Below are 16,912 nucleotides of genomic sequence, written 5' to 3' on the forward strand. Positions count from 1 at the left end.
AATCCAGATCTCCTGAGCCTCAGGGCCATGCTTAACCACAAAGCCATCCTTTCCCCCATCTCCTGCCTATATAATTCAATAAGGAATTGTATCTCTGCTATATAATTTGGTAGGATGGTTACAAAAAACCTACACAAAGTTCAGCCTCCTTATTAAAGACTATAGGCTTTAATGATGAATTCTATAGATTTTCAGGTGGTTTTCCTGAGATCGACACCTCTCCAGTGAGAACTCAATGGAGGGTGTGTCTACAATGTAATCAGTTGTGACAGCAGCTTACCCAAGCTAGCTTTGATCTAGCTGTAGGGTGACCAGATGTCCCGATTTTATAGGGACAGTCCAGATTTTTGGATCTTTTTTCTTATATGGGCTCCTATTACCCCCCCACTCCTGTCCTGATTTTTCACACTTGCTGTCTGGTCACTCTATTTGGCTAGCTGAGGTAACCATAGCAGTGAAGCTAGGGCAGAACAGACAGTGTTATTGTTCTTTGAGCTAGCTAGAACAAAGCCAGCTCAGGTGTTGACCCATGCTGCAGTCACGCCTCCGATTTCTGGGTAGACATCCTCTGAGATCTACCAAGACATTTCCCCCATGAGCTACAGAACAGGCCTCAGACGTAGGGCCTGCTGCAATGGAAAGACTCACATTGACTGGGTTTTACTTCAGGCTCATGATTGACTTCCTCCTGGTCTGGATACAAGCTAGCCATCTGGGGGCAAACGACTTCACGTTCCATTTTTCCACCCTCAGAACCATCCACTACCCTAACGGAGAGAGTACCCAGTAATTGCTATCATTCCTCTTGCAAATCAACTGTCACACAAGCACCAGTATTAAATGCCCCGCTCTTTCTATGCTAGAGGCTGAAATAGGACCATGCACTAGTGAGCAGCTGCATACTTCAACTCTAGTCACGTTGATCCTTGTTACTTTATCAGGCCTAATCAGACTTCAGGTGCTACAGTTCTAAAAGATTAACAGCCTTGCAGCAAGAAGCAGCTCTGATCAAAATGAGCTGGGTCTCACAGTTGCTAAGTCTCAGCACTTTGTTTGCAGCAGAAGATGAGTATCTTTATTATCTGATTTTACAGAGGTTGTTCACTTCCCAACCCATTCCTTTTATCCTGGCATTAAGTGAGTGCTGTAGGATGGAAGCAGAGAAGTTCTTTGTGGCAACCTGCTTCTCTTAGGGCCAGTCTACTCACAAGCTTGCACTGAAATAACTAACAACTTTTCCATGCAAGCCTGGGTGTGGGCATTATTATTCTGGAACAAAAGCAATGTATTTTGATCTCTCTTGAGTGGATAATAATAAAAAATATTACCTCACCTCCCTCATCTATCTGGATAATACTACACTTTCATTAAAAAATCGGAGTCTGTTGTCCACACACACTTGCATCGAAATAACCAAAAATATGAATTAAAACCCATTTAGTTCTTACGATGCAAATTTGTGCATAGGCCAACCCTTACTAAAAATATGCTACATCCATTTCTTTGAGCATCAATTGAAGTAATAGAAGCTATAGAAATGACAGTGGAAGAACAGATTTTTCTCACAATGGTTAGTGTTTTTGTTGATGGGAGCGGAAGGAAGAAAAATAACAGTTCTGAATGTCTTGTCTCTCCATAGTTGTATGTGATGCCAAGTAAATTAGAAACTGTACTAGAGGAGTGATGGGAAAAACTTCAAAAGAATCTTCTCTCACTTGCCTCTCAGATTCACTCCTGCAGCCCCAGTCCTTCAACTGGATCTATGCTGGTGGCCCAGTCTGCCTGCACGGAACCCCACTGAACTCCACACAAATGCACAGATCCACCTGCAGGATCAGGACTAGAACTGGTTAAAATATTTTTTTTTAAATGGAAAATGCCATTTTCTCAAAATTAAAACATTTTGTGGGAATGTGTCGATTTCAAGAAAAATGTAGATGGGGGAAGTTTCAGAAGGAATCATTATGACTTTCTCATTTTGTTTTGATAGTGTTGAAACATTTTGTTTGTCAGGTAAAAAGGTTTTGTTTTGATGTTATCATTTCCATTAATTTTGTTTTGACTTTTAAAAGTAGTATTTTGCTATAATGTTATATTAATATATTAAATATTATATGTATGCACTATATTTCATATTTTATGTTTGAATATGATTGAAATGAAATTATTCAATGTCATAGAAGCAAGATGTTTCAAGATGGATCAATTTGCGGGGGGAATATCTGTTCCATGAAAAAATTTAACTTTTCTTTCTGATTCAGACCAGCTCCAATCAGGACCTTAGCTTATAAGTGGCACAGGGCATGAGCATGCTTTCTGTGGAGTACCTAGCATGCTTGTGGGTGCTAATAAAATAATCTACCTAGCAATGTTAGTGCGCAGACCAATTTCAGCAATTCAACTCCTAGTGTGATCTGTATTAGCAGAAAAGATCAATGCAAATTATATTTGCAGAGTAAAGTAATTAAGATCAATTTATTTTAAAAACAAATCTGAGACCATATGTCCTATAGTCCCCACAAAGCACTCCCTCAACTAATAAGATACAGGTCAAAGGCCTAGGAAAATGCTCATTAAATGTAGTTTGCATTTCACAAAGCTTCTATTGATACAACAGTGCAGTTCACCTTAATTGCCTGTAGACTTAGGAACACTGATAATTGGCAAAGCCTTCATTCTACAGCCCAGAACAGAGTCAGAATTGAAAAATTCATTTTAAAAGGAATTGTATTGAAGAAAATAACCCCAGAGTGAAGGGGGGCTGTTGTTTTTAATATAGTCTGCAGTGCTTTTCAGAGTCACATGGGTTTTTTGTTGTTGTTGTTGTTTAAAGATCAAATCCATCCACCATTGCTTAACATGTGAAAGTGGTTTAAGTTTTGTCTGTCTTCCAAATGGCCACAAAACCTATTTGAATGAAGAGGTGCAAAGAGTCCTTTTTCCTCCCAGTTTTACTTCTAAAATTGAGTGAAGGTTAAGAGGCTAACCTTAATGGGAGATACACCCATGGGAGAACTGGAATCTAAGTGTAGTTCTTATGGTTTCTGAAGTGGTTGGCCTGTACCATAGCTTATTCCTCACCAGACATCCCAGGCAATTTGTTACTGGTCACCCCTGTCACCTTCACCGCAGTGTGGCGACTGCCTTATTAAAGGCAGGTCTTTAATCTATAAGGCCTTCCATCTTCCCCAAGTTGGGGTCAGGTGCAGTGAGTCACAGGCACTCATGTACACCGAGACAGAGTTCCAAGGAGTTCTGAATTCCACAGCGAGGCTTGGCTCAGCTCAGCTGCTCCAACAATTCTGGGACTGCACTGTTTTCTGAATGTGAAACGCTGCCCAGGACTGTCAGCTGCTGTGAAGGTGCTCGCTTCCTGGCTAGGCATTAGATCACTCCATGATTTTCCTCTCGTAAAGAGTCATTTGCAGCTTCAGAATCTCAAGCTGTGTAATGAGCAGGGGGTTGGTTTTTTTATAGGTGCGGGATGGATCGACAGCTTTGAAGAGATCAGTCACAGCATGTATGGAGGCAACGTAACCTTCCTCCATGCTGCCTCTAGCTAATGTGCCTCACTCATGAGCAAGCACGATACCCCTTTCCAAGTGAAAGTGCTGCTTATTTTTCCATGCTCATTCAATCCATGACCTCTCTGCTGAGACTACCTGCTGTGACGTGGGAAGATGTCCACTGTGAACTGGAGTCACTCCACAGGCCACGGAACTAATGGCAGATCACCACCACTCAATAATTGCCCTAGTCTGTTCACTCCCTCTGAAGCAGATATTCTCATGCAGGGGTACACAGACCCCTAGGGGTACACAGAGATCTTCCGGGGGTACATCAACTCATCTAGATACTTGCCTAGTTTTACAATAGGCTACCTTAAAAGCACTAACAATGTCAGTACAAGCTAAAATTTCATTCAGACAATGATTTGTTTAGACTGCTCTATACACTATACACTGAAATATAAGTACAATATTTATATTCCAATTGATTTATTTTATAATTATATGGTAAAAATGAGAAAGGAAGCAATTTTTCAGTAATAGTGTGGCTGGGACACTTTTGTATTTTCATGTCTGATTTTTTAATCAAGTAGTTTTTAAGTGAGGTGAAACTTGGGGCTATGCAAGACAAATCAGACTTCTGAGAGGGGTACAGTAGTCTGGAAAGGTTGAAAGCTACTGCTCTGAAGCATCTGGCATTGGCCACAGTCAGAAGACCGGGTACTGGACTAGATGGACCATTGGTCTGACCCAGTATGACCGTTCTTATGTTACTGACCTTTTGCAGATCTGAATGCTCAGCCTACTGTTGAAAGGTTCTCCTGTTCCTTCACTGACTCTCTGAGCCATCCTGTCCCCTTGCAAAGAAGTGCTTTACATTTCTCCTTAGCTGAGACAAGTATACAGTTGCCAAAGACCTTAGTGCACACAGCTGCAGCACATGTCCTGCATGCATTCATGTTAGTCTGAGCTACTAGAACTTAAAGAAGCACTAAACCATATTCGTACCATTGACACTGTCAAGTTGCAGGCGACAGTACAACTAAGTACATGCAATTGGCAATGAGCTTCAATCCATATGAAATGATCTGATCCTGAAATTTGCTGAGGGCGCTCACCTTATATCGTCAGGGCCACAAGGAAGGATTTTTAAAGTGCTCAACAATGCCTAACTCTGCTCCCATTAAAGTCAATGATCAAACACCCATTGACTCCCATGGGTCAAGAGCAGAATTAGGCCACTTTTGAAAACTGCACTACTATTAATTACCATCTGTCACAAGATGTAGCCTCTGGGCTCTCTGATTAAAAGGGGAGAATGTGGACCAGTATGATAGCTGTAGCTTAAATACCAGCTGTCAAGTTCCAGAATTCTGGGTCTGGAGGCTACATGGATCATAGAATCATAGAATCTCAGGGTTGGAAGGGACCTCAGGAGGTATCTAGTCCAACCCCCTGCTCAAAGCAGGACCAACCCCAACTAAATCATCCCAGCCAGGGCTTTGTCAAGCCTGACCTTAAAAACCTCTAAGAAAGGAGATTCCACCACCTCCCTAGGTAACCCATTCCAGTTCTTCACCACCCTACTAATGAAAAAGTTTTTCCTAATATCCAACCTAAACCTCCCCCTCTGCAACTTGAGACCATTACTTCTTGTTCTGTCATCTGGTACCACTGAGAACAGTCTAGATCCATCCTCTTTGGAACCCCCTTTCAGGTAGTTGAAAGCAGCTATCAAATCCCCCCTCATTCTTCTCTTCTGCAGGCTAAACAATCCCAGTTCCCTCAGCCTCTCCTCATAAGTCATGTGTTCCAGCCCCCTAATCATTTTTGTTGCCCTCCGCTGGACTCTCTCCAATTTATCCACATCCTTCTTGTAGTGTGGGGCCCAAAACTGGACACAGTACTCCAGATGAGGCCTCACCAGTGCTGAATAGAGGGGAATGATCACTTCCCTCGATCTGCTGGAAATGCCCCTACTTATACAACCCAAAATGCCATTAGCCTTCTTGGCAACAAGGGCACACTGTTGACTCATATTCAGCTTTCGTCCACCGTAACCCCTAGGTCCTTTTCTGCAGAACTGCTGCCCAGCCATTCGGTCCCTAGTCTGTAGCAGTGCATGGGATTCTTCTGTCCTAAGTGCAGGACTCTGCACTTGTCCTTGTTGAACCTCATCATATTTCTTTTGGCCCAATCCTCTAATTTGTCTAGGTCCCTCTGTATCCTATCCCTACCCTCCAGCGTATCAACCACTCCTCCCAGTTTGGTGTCATATGCAAACTTGCTAAGGGTGCAGTCCACACCATCCTCCAGATCGTTAATGAAGATATTGAATAAAACCGGCCCCAGCACCAACCCTTGGGGCACCCCACTTGATACCGGCTGCCAACTAGACATGGAACCATTGATCGCTACCCGTTGAGCCCGACCATCTAGCCAGTTTTCTATCCACCTTACCGTCCATTCATCCAGCCCATACTTCTTTAACTTGCTGGCAAGAATACTGTGGGAGACTGTATCAAAAGCTTTGCTAAAGTCCAGAAATAGCACATCCACTGCTTTCCCCTCATCCACAGAGCCGGTTATCTCATCATAGAAGGCAATTAGGTTAGTCAGGCATGACTTGCCCTTGGTGAATCCATGCTGACTGTTCCTGATCACTTTCCCCTCCTTTAAGTGGTTCAGAATTGATTCCTTGAGGACCTGTTCCATGATCCTTATTTTCTATCTCACGTAAAAGAATATATTTCTCAGGCAGACTTGTTAAAAGGCCCTGGATAAACCCAGTGTTAAATGCACCAGGGAGGGAGTTGGTAATAGTCATAAGAATAGAAAATCACAGTTTTTCTTGGTCTATGCAAACACTCCAAGCAATTTGTATATTTAAAAATTATTCCTAACCGTGTCCTGCTGTCTCTTCAATCCAAACTGTAAACACTTAGGGCTTGATTGAGCCAGGGGATACTTTGGCTTCTCTCAGCACAAAGGCCTTGGTAGTAGAAAACAAAGGAATCTCCTAAAAACAAAAAGGCCCACCCTGGAAGACATGTACCTTTCTAGGACACTGGAAAACAGGCTGGCAGCAGCCCACTGAGACCAAGAACAATTCTAGTATGTAAGAAAACTAGTCTTATCTCTCAAATTATTAGATTGTAAGATCTTTGGGGGCAGGGACTGTCTTTTTGTTCTGTGTTTGTACAATGCCTGGCTGTGATCCAAGGGATGTGGTCCAAGCCTGAAGCTTCTAGGTGCTACTGCAGTATAAATAAATAATAATTACATTCATAATAAATGCTGAAGAAAACTGGAGGTTCCTTCCTACCCCCAGGAATGGGTTGAGACACATTCATAGAATCGTAGAATATCAGGGTTGGAAGAGACCTCAGGAGGTCCCCTAGTACAACCCCCTGCTCCAGTGGCAGCATGGAGGATATTGATTATTAAATATTACTTGTACTACAGAAGTGCCTATAGACCCTATCGGAGATGGAGGCTCTGTTGTACCAAGTGCTGTGCAAATATATGGTGAGAAATAGTCCTTGCCCCAAGAACTTACATCCTAAATAGACAAGACGGGTGAAGGACTGGAGAAAGGAAGGCCATAGATGGGAAGCTCTTTAGAGCAGAAAACATCTTTTTGTTCTGTGTTTGTACAGTACCTAGCACTATGGTAATACAAATAATAATTATCCCCATTTTCCAGATGGAGAACTGAGGCCTAGAGAGATGAAGGTCCAAGGGACCTGTGGCACAACTGGGATTGAGCCCAGATCTCCTGAGTCCCAGTCTAGTGCTCAAACCACAGGGTCATCCCTTCCCTTTACCCCTGCTCCTTCTGTCCTGTTCTTTGTCTATACAGAGGACTGAAGTCTCAGGGCTGTATATTTGGCACCTTTCCCCAACACTAAGTTCAGCCATGTTGGCCGTCTTTGTCCCTGTGTTTCTTTTTGCTTCAGGTAATGTACTAGCAATACAGTTTTAGAATCATTCATGGAGATGGGAAGGATTCTTTCCCCTGCTCTCTACACGGGGACAGGAAGTTTTCAAATCAAAGAAAAACAGTGCTTCCTTTCTTTAAAAGGTAAAAGTTTACAAAAGGCAACTTCAAAAAAACCTCCAAGACAAACAAATTCATCAAATATTTCCAGCCAGCCGAGCCTTGTCATACTGGAGATCCTGGCATCTTATCCAACAACTAAGTGTATAAACAGCCCACTGTCTCTGGGACTTTAATAATGTGCTCATGCCAGCCATTCCCTTTTCTGATGGGGTAGCTGCCAATGGCCATGCAGTCTGGGCCAAATGCCACCTTCACTTAAACCCATACCACAGCTACTCAACTTGAATGGGGTTGCATGACAGTAAGTGGGGGCAAAACTTAGCTCTTTGTCCACAACCTCCCCCCCACTGCCCCCGCTTTACGCAGTAATTTCCCCTTGTTACTGAAAAAAAGCCAACTTTCTAATGCTTGTCATCACCAGCCAAAACACATCCATCCTCAGCTTTGGCTTGCACTAGCAGAGCCTTGAAAGGAAAACAAGAAATATGGGTTTGGTCTGAGAAAATTGGGTACAAGCTTAATATTTAAAAAGGCAGAATCTCCCTCCACCCACAGCAGCCCCAATGCTCTCTCATATATTAGAACAGGAGTACCCGAATATTGCAAGACCTAGCACTGCAGTAACAGCATATTGGGAACTGAAGGGTTTCATCTGTGTTCCATAACTTAATAAAATCAGACTGGGAATAAGGTGTACATTTTTAACAGTGAGGGTAATTAACCATTGGAACAATTTGCCAAGGGTTGTGGTGGATTCTCCATCACTGGTAATTTTTGAATCAAGATGGGACATTTTTCTGAAAGCTCTGCTCTAGTTCAAACAGGAATTAATTCAGGGAAATCCTATGGCCTGTGTTATTCAAGAGGTAAGACTAGATGATCACAGCGGACACTCCTGGTTTGATGATCTATGAAAATGCCCTTGGGTTTGTATTGCATTTGATAGAGGAGCTGAGATGGATATATGGGCTGACCTCACCAGTGATAAAAGCCTCTCTATACCCTGAAGCTATAGGGAGAGGTTGGTGGCTGGCCATGCTTTATAGAATCATAGAAACGTAGGCCTGGAAGGGACCCTGAGACATCAGCTAGTCCATCCTCTTACACTGAAGCAGGACCAAGCAGACCTAGACCTTCCCTGACTATGGACTTTGCCAGCTGCATTTGGCTCTTTGGTCCTGCTCTGGGCACACCTGGAGGACGTGGAAATAGGAACAGAATACAAGCCTTCTTGAAACATCTCATTTTCCCCAGCCAGATTCTGCCATCACTTCCCTCTGCTCAGACCAACCCTGCAATCTGCCAGAGTGTGCTCTCTCTCTAACCAACTAAGGGTAGGTGTTGGCTAATTAATTAGGCCAGGCTCACTTTATAACCTGGCAAGCACTGGATACAATATTCCTGGCCCCTCTGCAGGACATGCTGATTTTCCATTGCTGGCAGATGGAATTCTGCTCTTAGGTTTAATGATCTCGCAGGTGTGTGGCATGGACCAGCCAGGTTTCCTGTTATAGAGTTCAGCCCTCAAATATCGGAACAGCAATAAGATATTTAGACACAACAAAAACAATCTGTGACAGAGTAATATTGAAGGAGTGGGGTATTTAATTTGAAATCACAGTAATGAGATTTAGAGGGAAATCTCTCGTAACTCCAGTTCTAACCTGTTATTACAAATTATGTAATCCTGAATTAGAGCTAAAGAGATTCCAAGAGCTCTGAACCTTGGGAAAGTTTGGATCCAGATTTCACAGCTCACTCCTAACTCTAATAAGGGCCAAACTTAAATAATGTATCAGCTCTGAACACAATCTCTCTCTCTCTCTCTCTAACTTTGTGGAAGTTCAGATTTCAGCTTTGTAGCTTGGGCCCCTATATTGCTGGGACACCAGCAGATCTGACATAGAGTAAGATAAAGAGTGCGGCTCAGAGCGTCAGCAATGGTTCAGATAAAATACAGACAGACCTGAATCAATCTTCACTCAGAGCTTGAACCAAAACATCTACTGGGGCTAAAACCTTCCCTTTGCTTTATTGTTATGCACTGCTGCACTTCTTGTGTCAGTCCAGAAGTGAAAGTACTGAAATTCCACATCAAACACAGCTCCCGCTTTACCCCAGTAGAGAATTTGGCCTACAGCTTTTCCTTACATCTGATTTCTCTTTGTGCTAAAGAGAGACTTGACTTTGCAAAAGCAACCTGTGGAATTCTAGGTAAATGTCTCTTACTGACTCCAGAAGAATATGATCAAATGACAACTGAACCTTTTTTTAGCCAAGGGTCATCCTTCCCCATGAGATCTGAAAGTCAAGCTGGGTTCTTCCTCACTCCCACATCCTCATCAGTCACACATTTGGAACTTCATTTATTTTGCTAATGGATATGTGCATCTCTAGTCAAATTCTGGACTACCTGATACCTAGCACAAGGCATTTAAAGGGGCTTCATATATATAACTAACTTCTCTGTCTGTAAGAATTGCTTTTGAAAATCCATTCTGCAATTAAGATGTAAGAAGGAAAAATAAAATCTTAAACCACTGACCTCCTGCAGATTATTTCACATCTCAGGCTTGGAAATAGCCAATTTAAGCCAATTTTATTTTTTTAATGTAGACTTTGTACAGTCCAGATCACGTCTTTTTTTGTTTTGTTTCTAGGTTATTACATGTTTCCAAAAAACATGCTTTATTATGGAAACACTTACAGACCCTTGACTGCAAATGCTTCTCTTTGGAAAAAATTCATTTTTTTTTCATTTTTTAAATGTTTTACTCAGTAAGCCATGCTTATCTATGCTATATTAAGAACTGGATATATTATCATCATTTCTTCTGAGAGACGGAGTTCTAGTGGACTTTAAGCAAAGCATGGGAATAAAATTTCCTAAGTGACTTAGGAGCCTTTGTCTCATTTTAGTCACTTCTGAAAATGGGATTTAGCCACTTTTGAAAATTTTGTCCTCGCATTTTTGGTTCTGTCACTGCCTTAGGTCCTCATTCAGGAAAGTGTTTCTATTCAGGAAGAGTGCTTAAAATGCTTAAACTTTAAGCATATTTTAAGTCTCATTGTGGCCAATGGGACTTTGCTTTAATGTATAAAGATGGACTTCAGCACATGCTTAAGTGCAGTCCTGCATCAAGGGCTGTCTGACTTTAGGCAAGTCACTAAGGGCTTGTCTACACAGAGACATTGTGAATGGTAAATCGGGGTGTGCATCTACAGTGCTTTAGCCTGACATATGCTCTGTGGCCATGTGGAACATGCTAGGGTGCACTGAATGTTCTGTGTAGTAGGGAACGTTTAGTGCACAGTAGCAGTGTCCACCTGTGGTGCTGTAGTGAAGACCCTTACTCCCTCTACAGAAGGGTTTTTTCTATTGCTGTAGTAAAACCATCCCCTCAAGAGGTGGCAGCTAGGTCGATGGAAGAATTCTTCTGTCAACCTAGCAGTTTCCAAGCTGGGGCTTAGATAAGTACTGATTATTACTGGGGGGGCAGGCCTAGACCTAAATCCAGACCTGAGTATCCCTCAAACTTTGCAACATTATCCCCTCTCAGCACATAAGTGAGTAAGTTTGTACAATTTCTTGAGAACTGTGGGAGGCAGAATCAACGGCGTCAGTCCTTATGTCAAGATTCCACTGTGCCTGTTTGCACATGCATGTGCAGAGATTGCACACATAGCCTGCAGCTTTGGAGGTTGTTTCAGCTCTATAATACAACTCCTCTCTGTTGTCATGATTAAAAAATATATATATAGCTGTGACTGATCTGGGACTGACAGGTATTTAACAAGCACCATCCCTCAATGCTGGAAATTAGATCTATTTTGAGCCTTCCTAAAGGGCTTGGAATTGGACCAAGCTAGTCATCACAGACACTTTTTACTCCTCATCTTCAGAATGTTCTCCTCGTTTTCTACTCCCTGAAACGTTGCAGCAGATTTCACACTGCAGGTGGAGAAATGCAAGGAATGGCTTTTGTTAGACTCTATGTGCTTATAAAGTTCTGCCTATGCTCAGAGGGAGTCTGAGGAGCTGCACCAGTTTACACTAGCTAAGGATCTGGCCCTCTATTTCAATGATCACTGTATTCGGAGCTGCAAGACAGCACATACACTGCTAGCCTGTCTCCCCAGGCTAGGAAGGAGTGGCACCATGCCCAGAGTCTGGCTTAGGTTCCTTTTACTCAGGACTTCAGCTTTGTTTCTTCCACATACAATTCATACAGCACATCAATCATCCTCTCCCCACTAACCTGGGGATTTCTGCAGAGGCATATCTATTCCCTACAGGCCGGAGGGGTGGGGGGCTGTCCTGGGCCTGGCACCCCTCTTGGGACGGCCCTGCCTTACTGAATCACACTTCTTCATGAAGGGCCTAATTTACCATTGCCATGCACAAGTGCAAAGCTCTATCAAACCAGAATGGTGGCATTTTACCCCCATTTTGCACTGATGCAAATGACTATATGCAATGGTAAATCCAGCTGTAAGTGCCTGTTCCTAAGGAACGCAATGGGAGTTTTACCATTGACTTCAACAGGAGCAAGATCGAACTCTAATGACACGTTATGGGCAGTAAATGCCTTGGCGTGCAAACATAACTGGAGAAAGATATAACAAGATCCAATGGCTGGAAGTTGAAGCCAGACAAATTCAAAATAAGACTCAAATTTGTAACAGTGCCAATAATTATCCATTGGAACAACCAGCCAAGGGAAGTGGTGGAGTCTCCATCTTTTGATGTCTTCAGCTCAGGACTGGATGCCTTTCTGGAAGATATGCTTTAGTCAAACAGGTGACTGGGATCCATAGAAGAGTAACCAGGTGAAATGCTATATTCTGTGTTATATAGGAGGATGGACTAGATGATCGAATGGTCCCTTCTGGCCTTAAAAATCTAAAAATCTATGACTTTTTTAACATAATGTAACAAATCAAATAAACAGAACTCCCTGCATCTCTGTTAGCTCCCATATAATCATGCTGAATATGTTGCCCAGAGGGTTGCCGAGGTTTGGCTGTGCTGACAGCACCTCACTGGAAATTGGTTTGACGTGGATTTTTCAACATCATTTCCTAGGAATGTCAAAATTTTCCACTCTTGCAAAAACTGAGTCTGAGTATATTAAAAAAAAGAGGTTTTTTTCTTTTGAATTAAGTATTTTAAGGCTAAGTCTGTTAGGGTTTCTGTTTTCTTTACAGGATCAGATAAAATCCAAAAGGAAGCATTGGTTACATTCTTTTCCCTTGAAGAGTGAAAAAATAAAATCAATGCAAACAAAAACTAGGCAAATTAACCCAAACATATGCAGTTATAATAGCTAGGCAAGGGGCCCAAAGGTTTTATGGATACAGCTGATATTTGTTGTTTATTTACATTTAGAAACACAATTCCTGCAAATTGTACAGGTCCTTAATTCATGTGTTTCATTGCAGTTACCTTCTTCTTCCTTCTGTTTGTCTGTTACATCCACTCAGTGAGTCTAGTCTTTCATTAGGGTCAGACTGTCAACCCGGAACACATACTGTGATGAGCAGTTACTTAATCCCACAATTTACTTTAATGGAACTACTCGTATGAGTAGTCGTTGACTGTTGGGAGTAAGGGATTCACAATCTGGCCTTTACTTTGCAAGCTCTTTTTGGGGAAGGACTGTTTCTTTTGTACAGCCCCTAGCACAATAAGGACTTCTCATCCTGATTTGGGTTTTACTGTGGTACAATTATTAAATAATAGTAATTTGGAATGAGGTGTTTAAAGTCATCAGATGAAACATCGTGGTTACGTAAAACAAAATGTTTTTATCAAATAGTGAGAATATCAGAGCTAGTGAATTGCACCTCAGCCTAGTGAAATGTTCCATACATGTTACATGTACACTCATATATGTTTTACTAGGGCTATGTCTACACTGTGAGTGAGGGGTATGATTCCCCTGCTCGTGCACACAGGCTCACACTAGCTCTCACCCGGTTGTCACGAATGTAAACAGCCATGTGGCCACAGTGGAGGCACAACTGAGTTGTGCCACGTACAAACCCACCGGAAAGCAGTAGGTATATACTCAGCATGGCTCAGCCATGCCTGCACAGTCATTGCTAGTGCCACTGTGGCTACACGGCCATTTATGCTTGTGCTAGCTTAATAAGAGCTAGAGCGAGTATATGTACGCTAGGCACACCCACAGACATAACTCTAGGGGTACGTCTACACTACGGGACTATTCCGAATTTGCATAAACCGGTTTTGTAAAACAGATTTTATAAAATCGAGTGCGCGCGGCCACACTAAACACATTAAATCGGTGGTGTGCGTCCACGGTTCGAGGCTAGTGTCGATTTCTGGAGCGTTGCACTGTGGGTAGCTATTCCGTAGCTATCCCATAGTTCCCGCAGCCTCCCCCGCCCCTTGGAACTTCCGGGTTGAGATCCCAGTGCCTGATGGGGCAAAAATCATTGTCGCGGGTGGTTCTGGGTAAATGTCATCAGTCACTCCTTCCTCTGGGAAAGCAACGGCAGACAAGCATTTCGCGGCTTTTTTCCCTGGATTGCCCTGGCAGATGCCATAGCATGGCAATCATTGAGCCTGTTTTGCCTTTTGTGACTGTCACCGTATGTGTAATAGATGCCGCTCACAGAGGCGATTCAGCAGCGCTACACAGAAGCATGCTTTTGCTTTTGCATGATAGCAGAGATGGTTACTAGCCATACTGCACCATCTACCATACCATAAATTGGTAATAAGATGGTCATGGTTACCAGTCCTTTTGCACTGTGCCATTTGCTGCTGTCATAAGTGCCCCTGGCCGATCAGCCAGGGGCGCAAAAGCCAAAATTGGGAATGACTCCCTGAGTCAATCCCTCCTTTTTGGTATCTAAAAATAGAATCAGTCCTGCTTAGAATATGGGCAAGTGTACTAGAGAACCACTGTATCATAGAGCCAGAGAGCACAGCTGCTCTGTGTCAGATCTCACAGAAATTATGAGCTGTATGCTATTCACAGGGGGTGCTCCTGCAACAACCCCACCTGTTGATTCTGTTCTTCCCCCAGCCTTCCTGGGCTACCATAGCATTGCACCCCCACTTGTGTGATGAATTAATAAAGAATGCAGGAATAAGACACAGTGACTTGTTAGTGAGAAATGAGTGGAAGGCAGCTTCCAGCTGCTATGATAGTCCAGACAGGACAGTAAGGAGTGTGGAGAAGAGGAGCCCAGCATCCCTCTGCTAGTCCAGGGGCAATTGAATCTTTTCTTTACACATGAAGGGTGGGGGCTGATGGAGCTCAGCCCCCTGTTGCTATTATGAGGATGGTTACCAGCCATACTGCACCATCTACAAGGAAAAATTAGGGCCAGGCGCCCTTGATTGACCTCACTGATGCTAGTTGGCATGGCTACCAGCCCTTTTGCACTGCCCCATGTGCCAATAGACTGATGACGAGGACGGGTATCAGTCGTATTGCACCATCAGCCACCCATGGCGGGGGGGGAGTGAGGATGTTAGTGTTGACGGCTGCAGCATCGCGTCTATCTGCAGCATTCAGTAAAGATAGGGTGACATGTAAAAGAGTCAAGAGAGGATTGTTTTCCCTTTCACTTCTGGGCGTGGGTGGGGGTGTGTGCGTAAATTGCCGAGCTATGCCCTGACCCACCGCGGACACGGTGTTTGACCCTAGAAGCATTTGGAGCTCAGCCAAGAATGCAAATGCTTTTCGGAGACTGCAGGAACTGTGGGATAGTTTGAGTCCTCCAGTCCATGAGCGTCCATTTGATTCTTTGGCTTTCCGTTACGCTTGTCACGCAGCAGTGCGCTGAGCCCCTGCTATGGCGTCTGTCTGGAGATTTTAAAAAAATGATTTTGAATTTCGTCTTCTGTAACGGAGCGCTGATAGAACAGATTTGCCTGCCCTTACAGCGATCACGTCCGCATGGTCCATGCGGGAGCTCTTTCTTTATTTTGATTTTTAACTGCATCGCCACACGTGCTGATCGGAGCTCCATGCTGGGCAAACAGGAAATATTCAAAAGTTCGCAGGGCTTTTCCTGTCTACCTGGCCACTGCATCCGAGTTCAGATTGCTGTCCAGTGCGGTCAGTGGTGCACTGTGGGATACCGCCCGGAGGCCAATACCGTCGATCAGCGGCCACTCTAACCCTAATCCGATATGGTAATACCGATACTAGCGCTACTCCTCTCGTTAGGGAGGAGTACAGAAACCGGTTTAAAGAGCCATTAAAATCGATATAAGGTGCCTCCTAGTGTGGACGGTTGTGGCGTTAAATCAGTTTTACGCTCCTAAAACCGATTCAAACGCCTAGTGTAGACCAGGCTTAGGAGTCACTTCCAAAGTGATCTGGTCATTTAGGTGCCTAACTCCTATTTAAATCACCTCCTGCTGAAATCAATAGGAGTAAGGTGCCCCAATATATTTGAGAATCTAAACCCTAAGTGGCTAAGATTTTCAGTGCCTAAAAATGGGGAAAGGCACTGAGTAAGATTTTCAAAAATGCTGACGCAAGTTAGACTGCTAACTCCCATTGGAATCAGTGTCAGTTAGGAGTCTATCTGCATCTTTAGGAGTTAAAATACCTTTGAAAATCTGGCCCCAAATCCCTGTTGAAAATGGGACTTAGGCTCCTAGACATTAAATGCTTTTGAAAACTTTAGCCTGGATCTAGTATTCTCATTGTTTGATAAAATGTTATATATCTAGAGAGATTGCAGGGCTGGGGGATGGATAGATAGATAGATTTTTTTTCTCTCTTTTCTAGGAGTCTTTAGATGCTGGACACAGGAGGCAGACCCTAAACTGTTAAATTAGCTTAGTTCCACTGACATCAGTGAAACTGCGCCAGTTTTCTCCAGCTGAGAACCTGGCCCAGGATTTCAGGCAATGGGCCATTATAAAACCTTGTCAGGCAGGAGTGATGGTGCTGATAGATTCAGTTAGTGATCCAATGATGGCATTAATCAATGCATCAATGATTTAGGAGTCAGGGAGATCTTATGATGCCTCGTATATTTTAGGTAATTGGTTGCTAGGAGTGCAGGTTTACATGAGTGTCAGTTCTCCTCTTAGTAGCTGTTCATTTCTCTTCTTTGAGAAGGGTTGTAGCATTACCAATGAAATGTTAAGAACAGTTAATCCTTGGCTGTCGTGGGTTGGATTCTCTGAAAGATTCAGAGCTAATGCTCTGGATGATGGGTTTTAACAAAAGTGTTAGTGGTGTATATTCCAACAAAAGAAATATATCTTTGATGAATGAGTCCCGTAAGAAACAATATAACACAGAGCAGTTACAGTAGCACATTTAATGTTGGGCTCTAGAAG

General features: G+C 43.2%; 1 protein-coding gene across 5 annotated transcripts in view; it reads right to left on the reverse strand.

Annotated features, from left to right (window-relative positions):
* The window catches only part of ANTXR1 (ANTXR cell adhesion molecule 1), a 193,416-nt gene that overhangs the window by 99,506 nt on the left and 76,998 nt on the right, over positions 1 to 16,912 (reverse strand). Inside the window, exon 13 of one of the 5 annotated variants that reach the window (XM_039527929.1) lies at positions 689 to 767. The exons of 3 other annotated variants lie outside the window; for them this stretch is intronic. In XM_039527929.1, the coding sequence (XP_039383863.1) occupies positions 750 to 767 (18 nt within the window). In that variant the 3' untranslated portion in view covers positions 689 to 749. Of the gene's footprint in view, positions 1 to 688; positions 768 to 11,409; positions 11,525 to 16,912 lie in introns of those variants that run through there. One more of the 5 variants, XM_039527928.1, reaches the window with a different exon arrangement.

The sequence above is a fragment of the Mauremys reevesii genome, linkage group 2 (assembly GCF_016161935.1).
Source record: "Mauremys reevesii isolate NIE-2019 linkage group 2, ASM1616193v1, whole genome shotgun sequence".
Lineage (NCBI taxonomy): Eukaryota > Metazoa > Chordata > Testudines > Geoemydidae > Mauremys > Mauremys reevesii.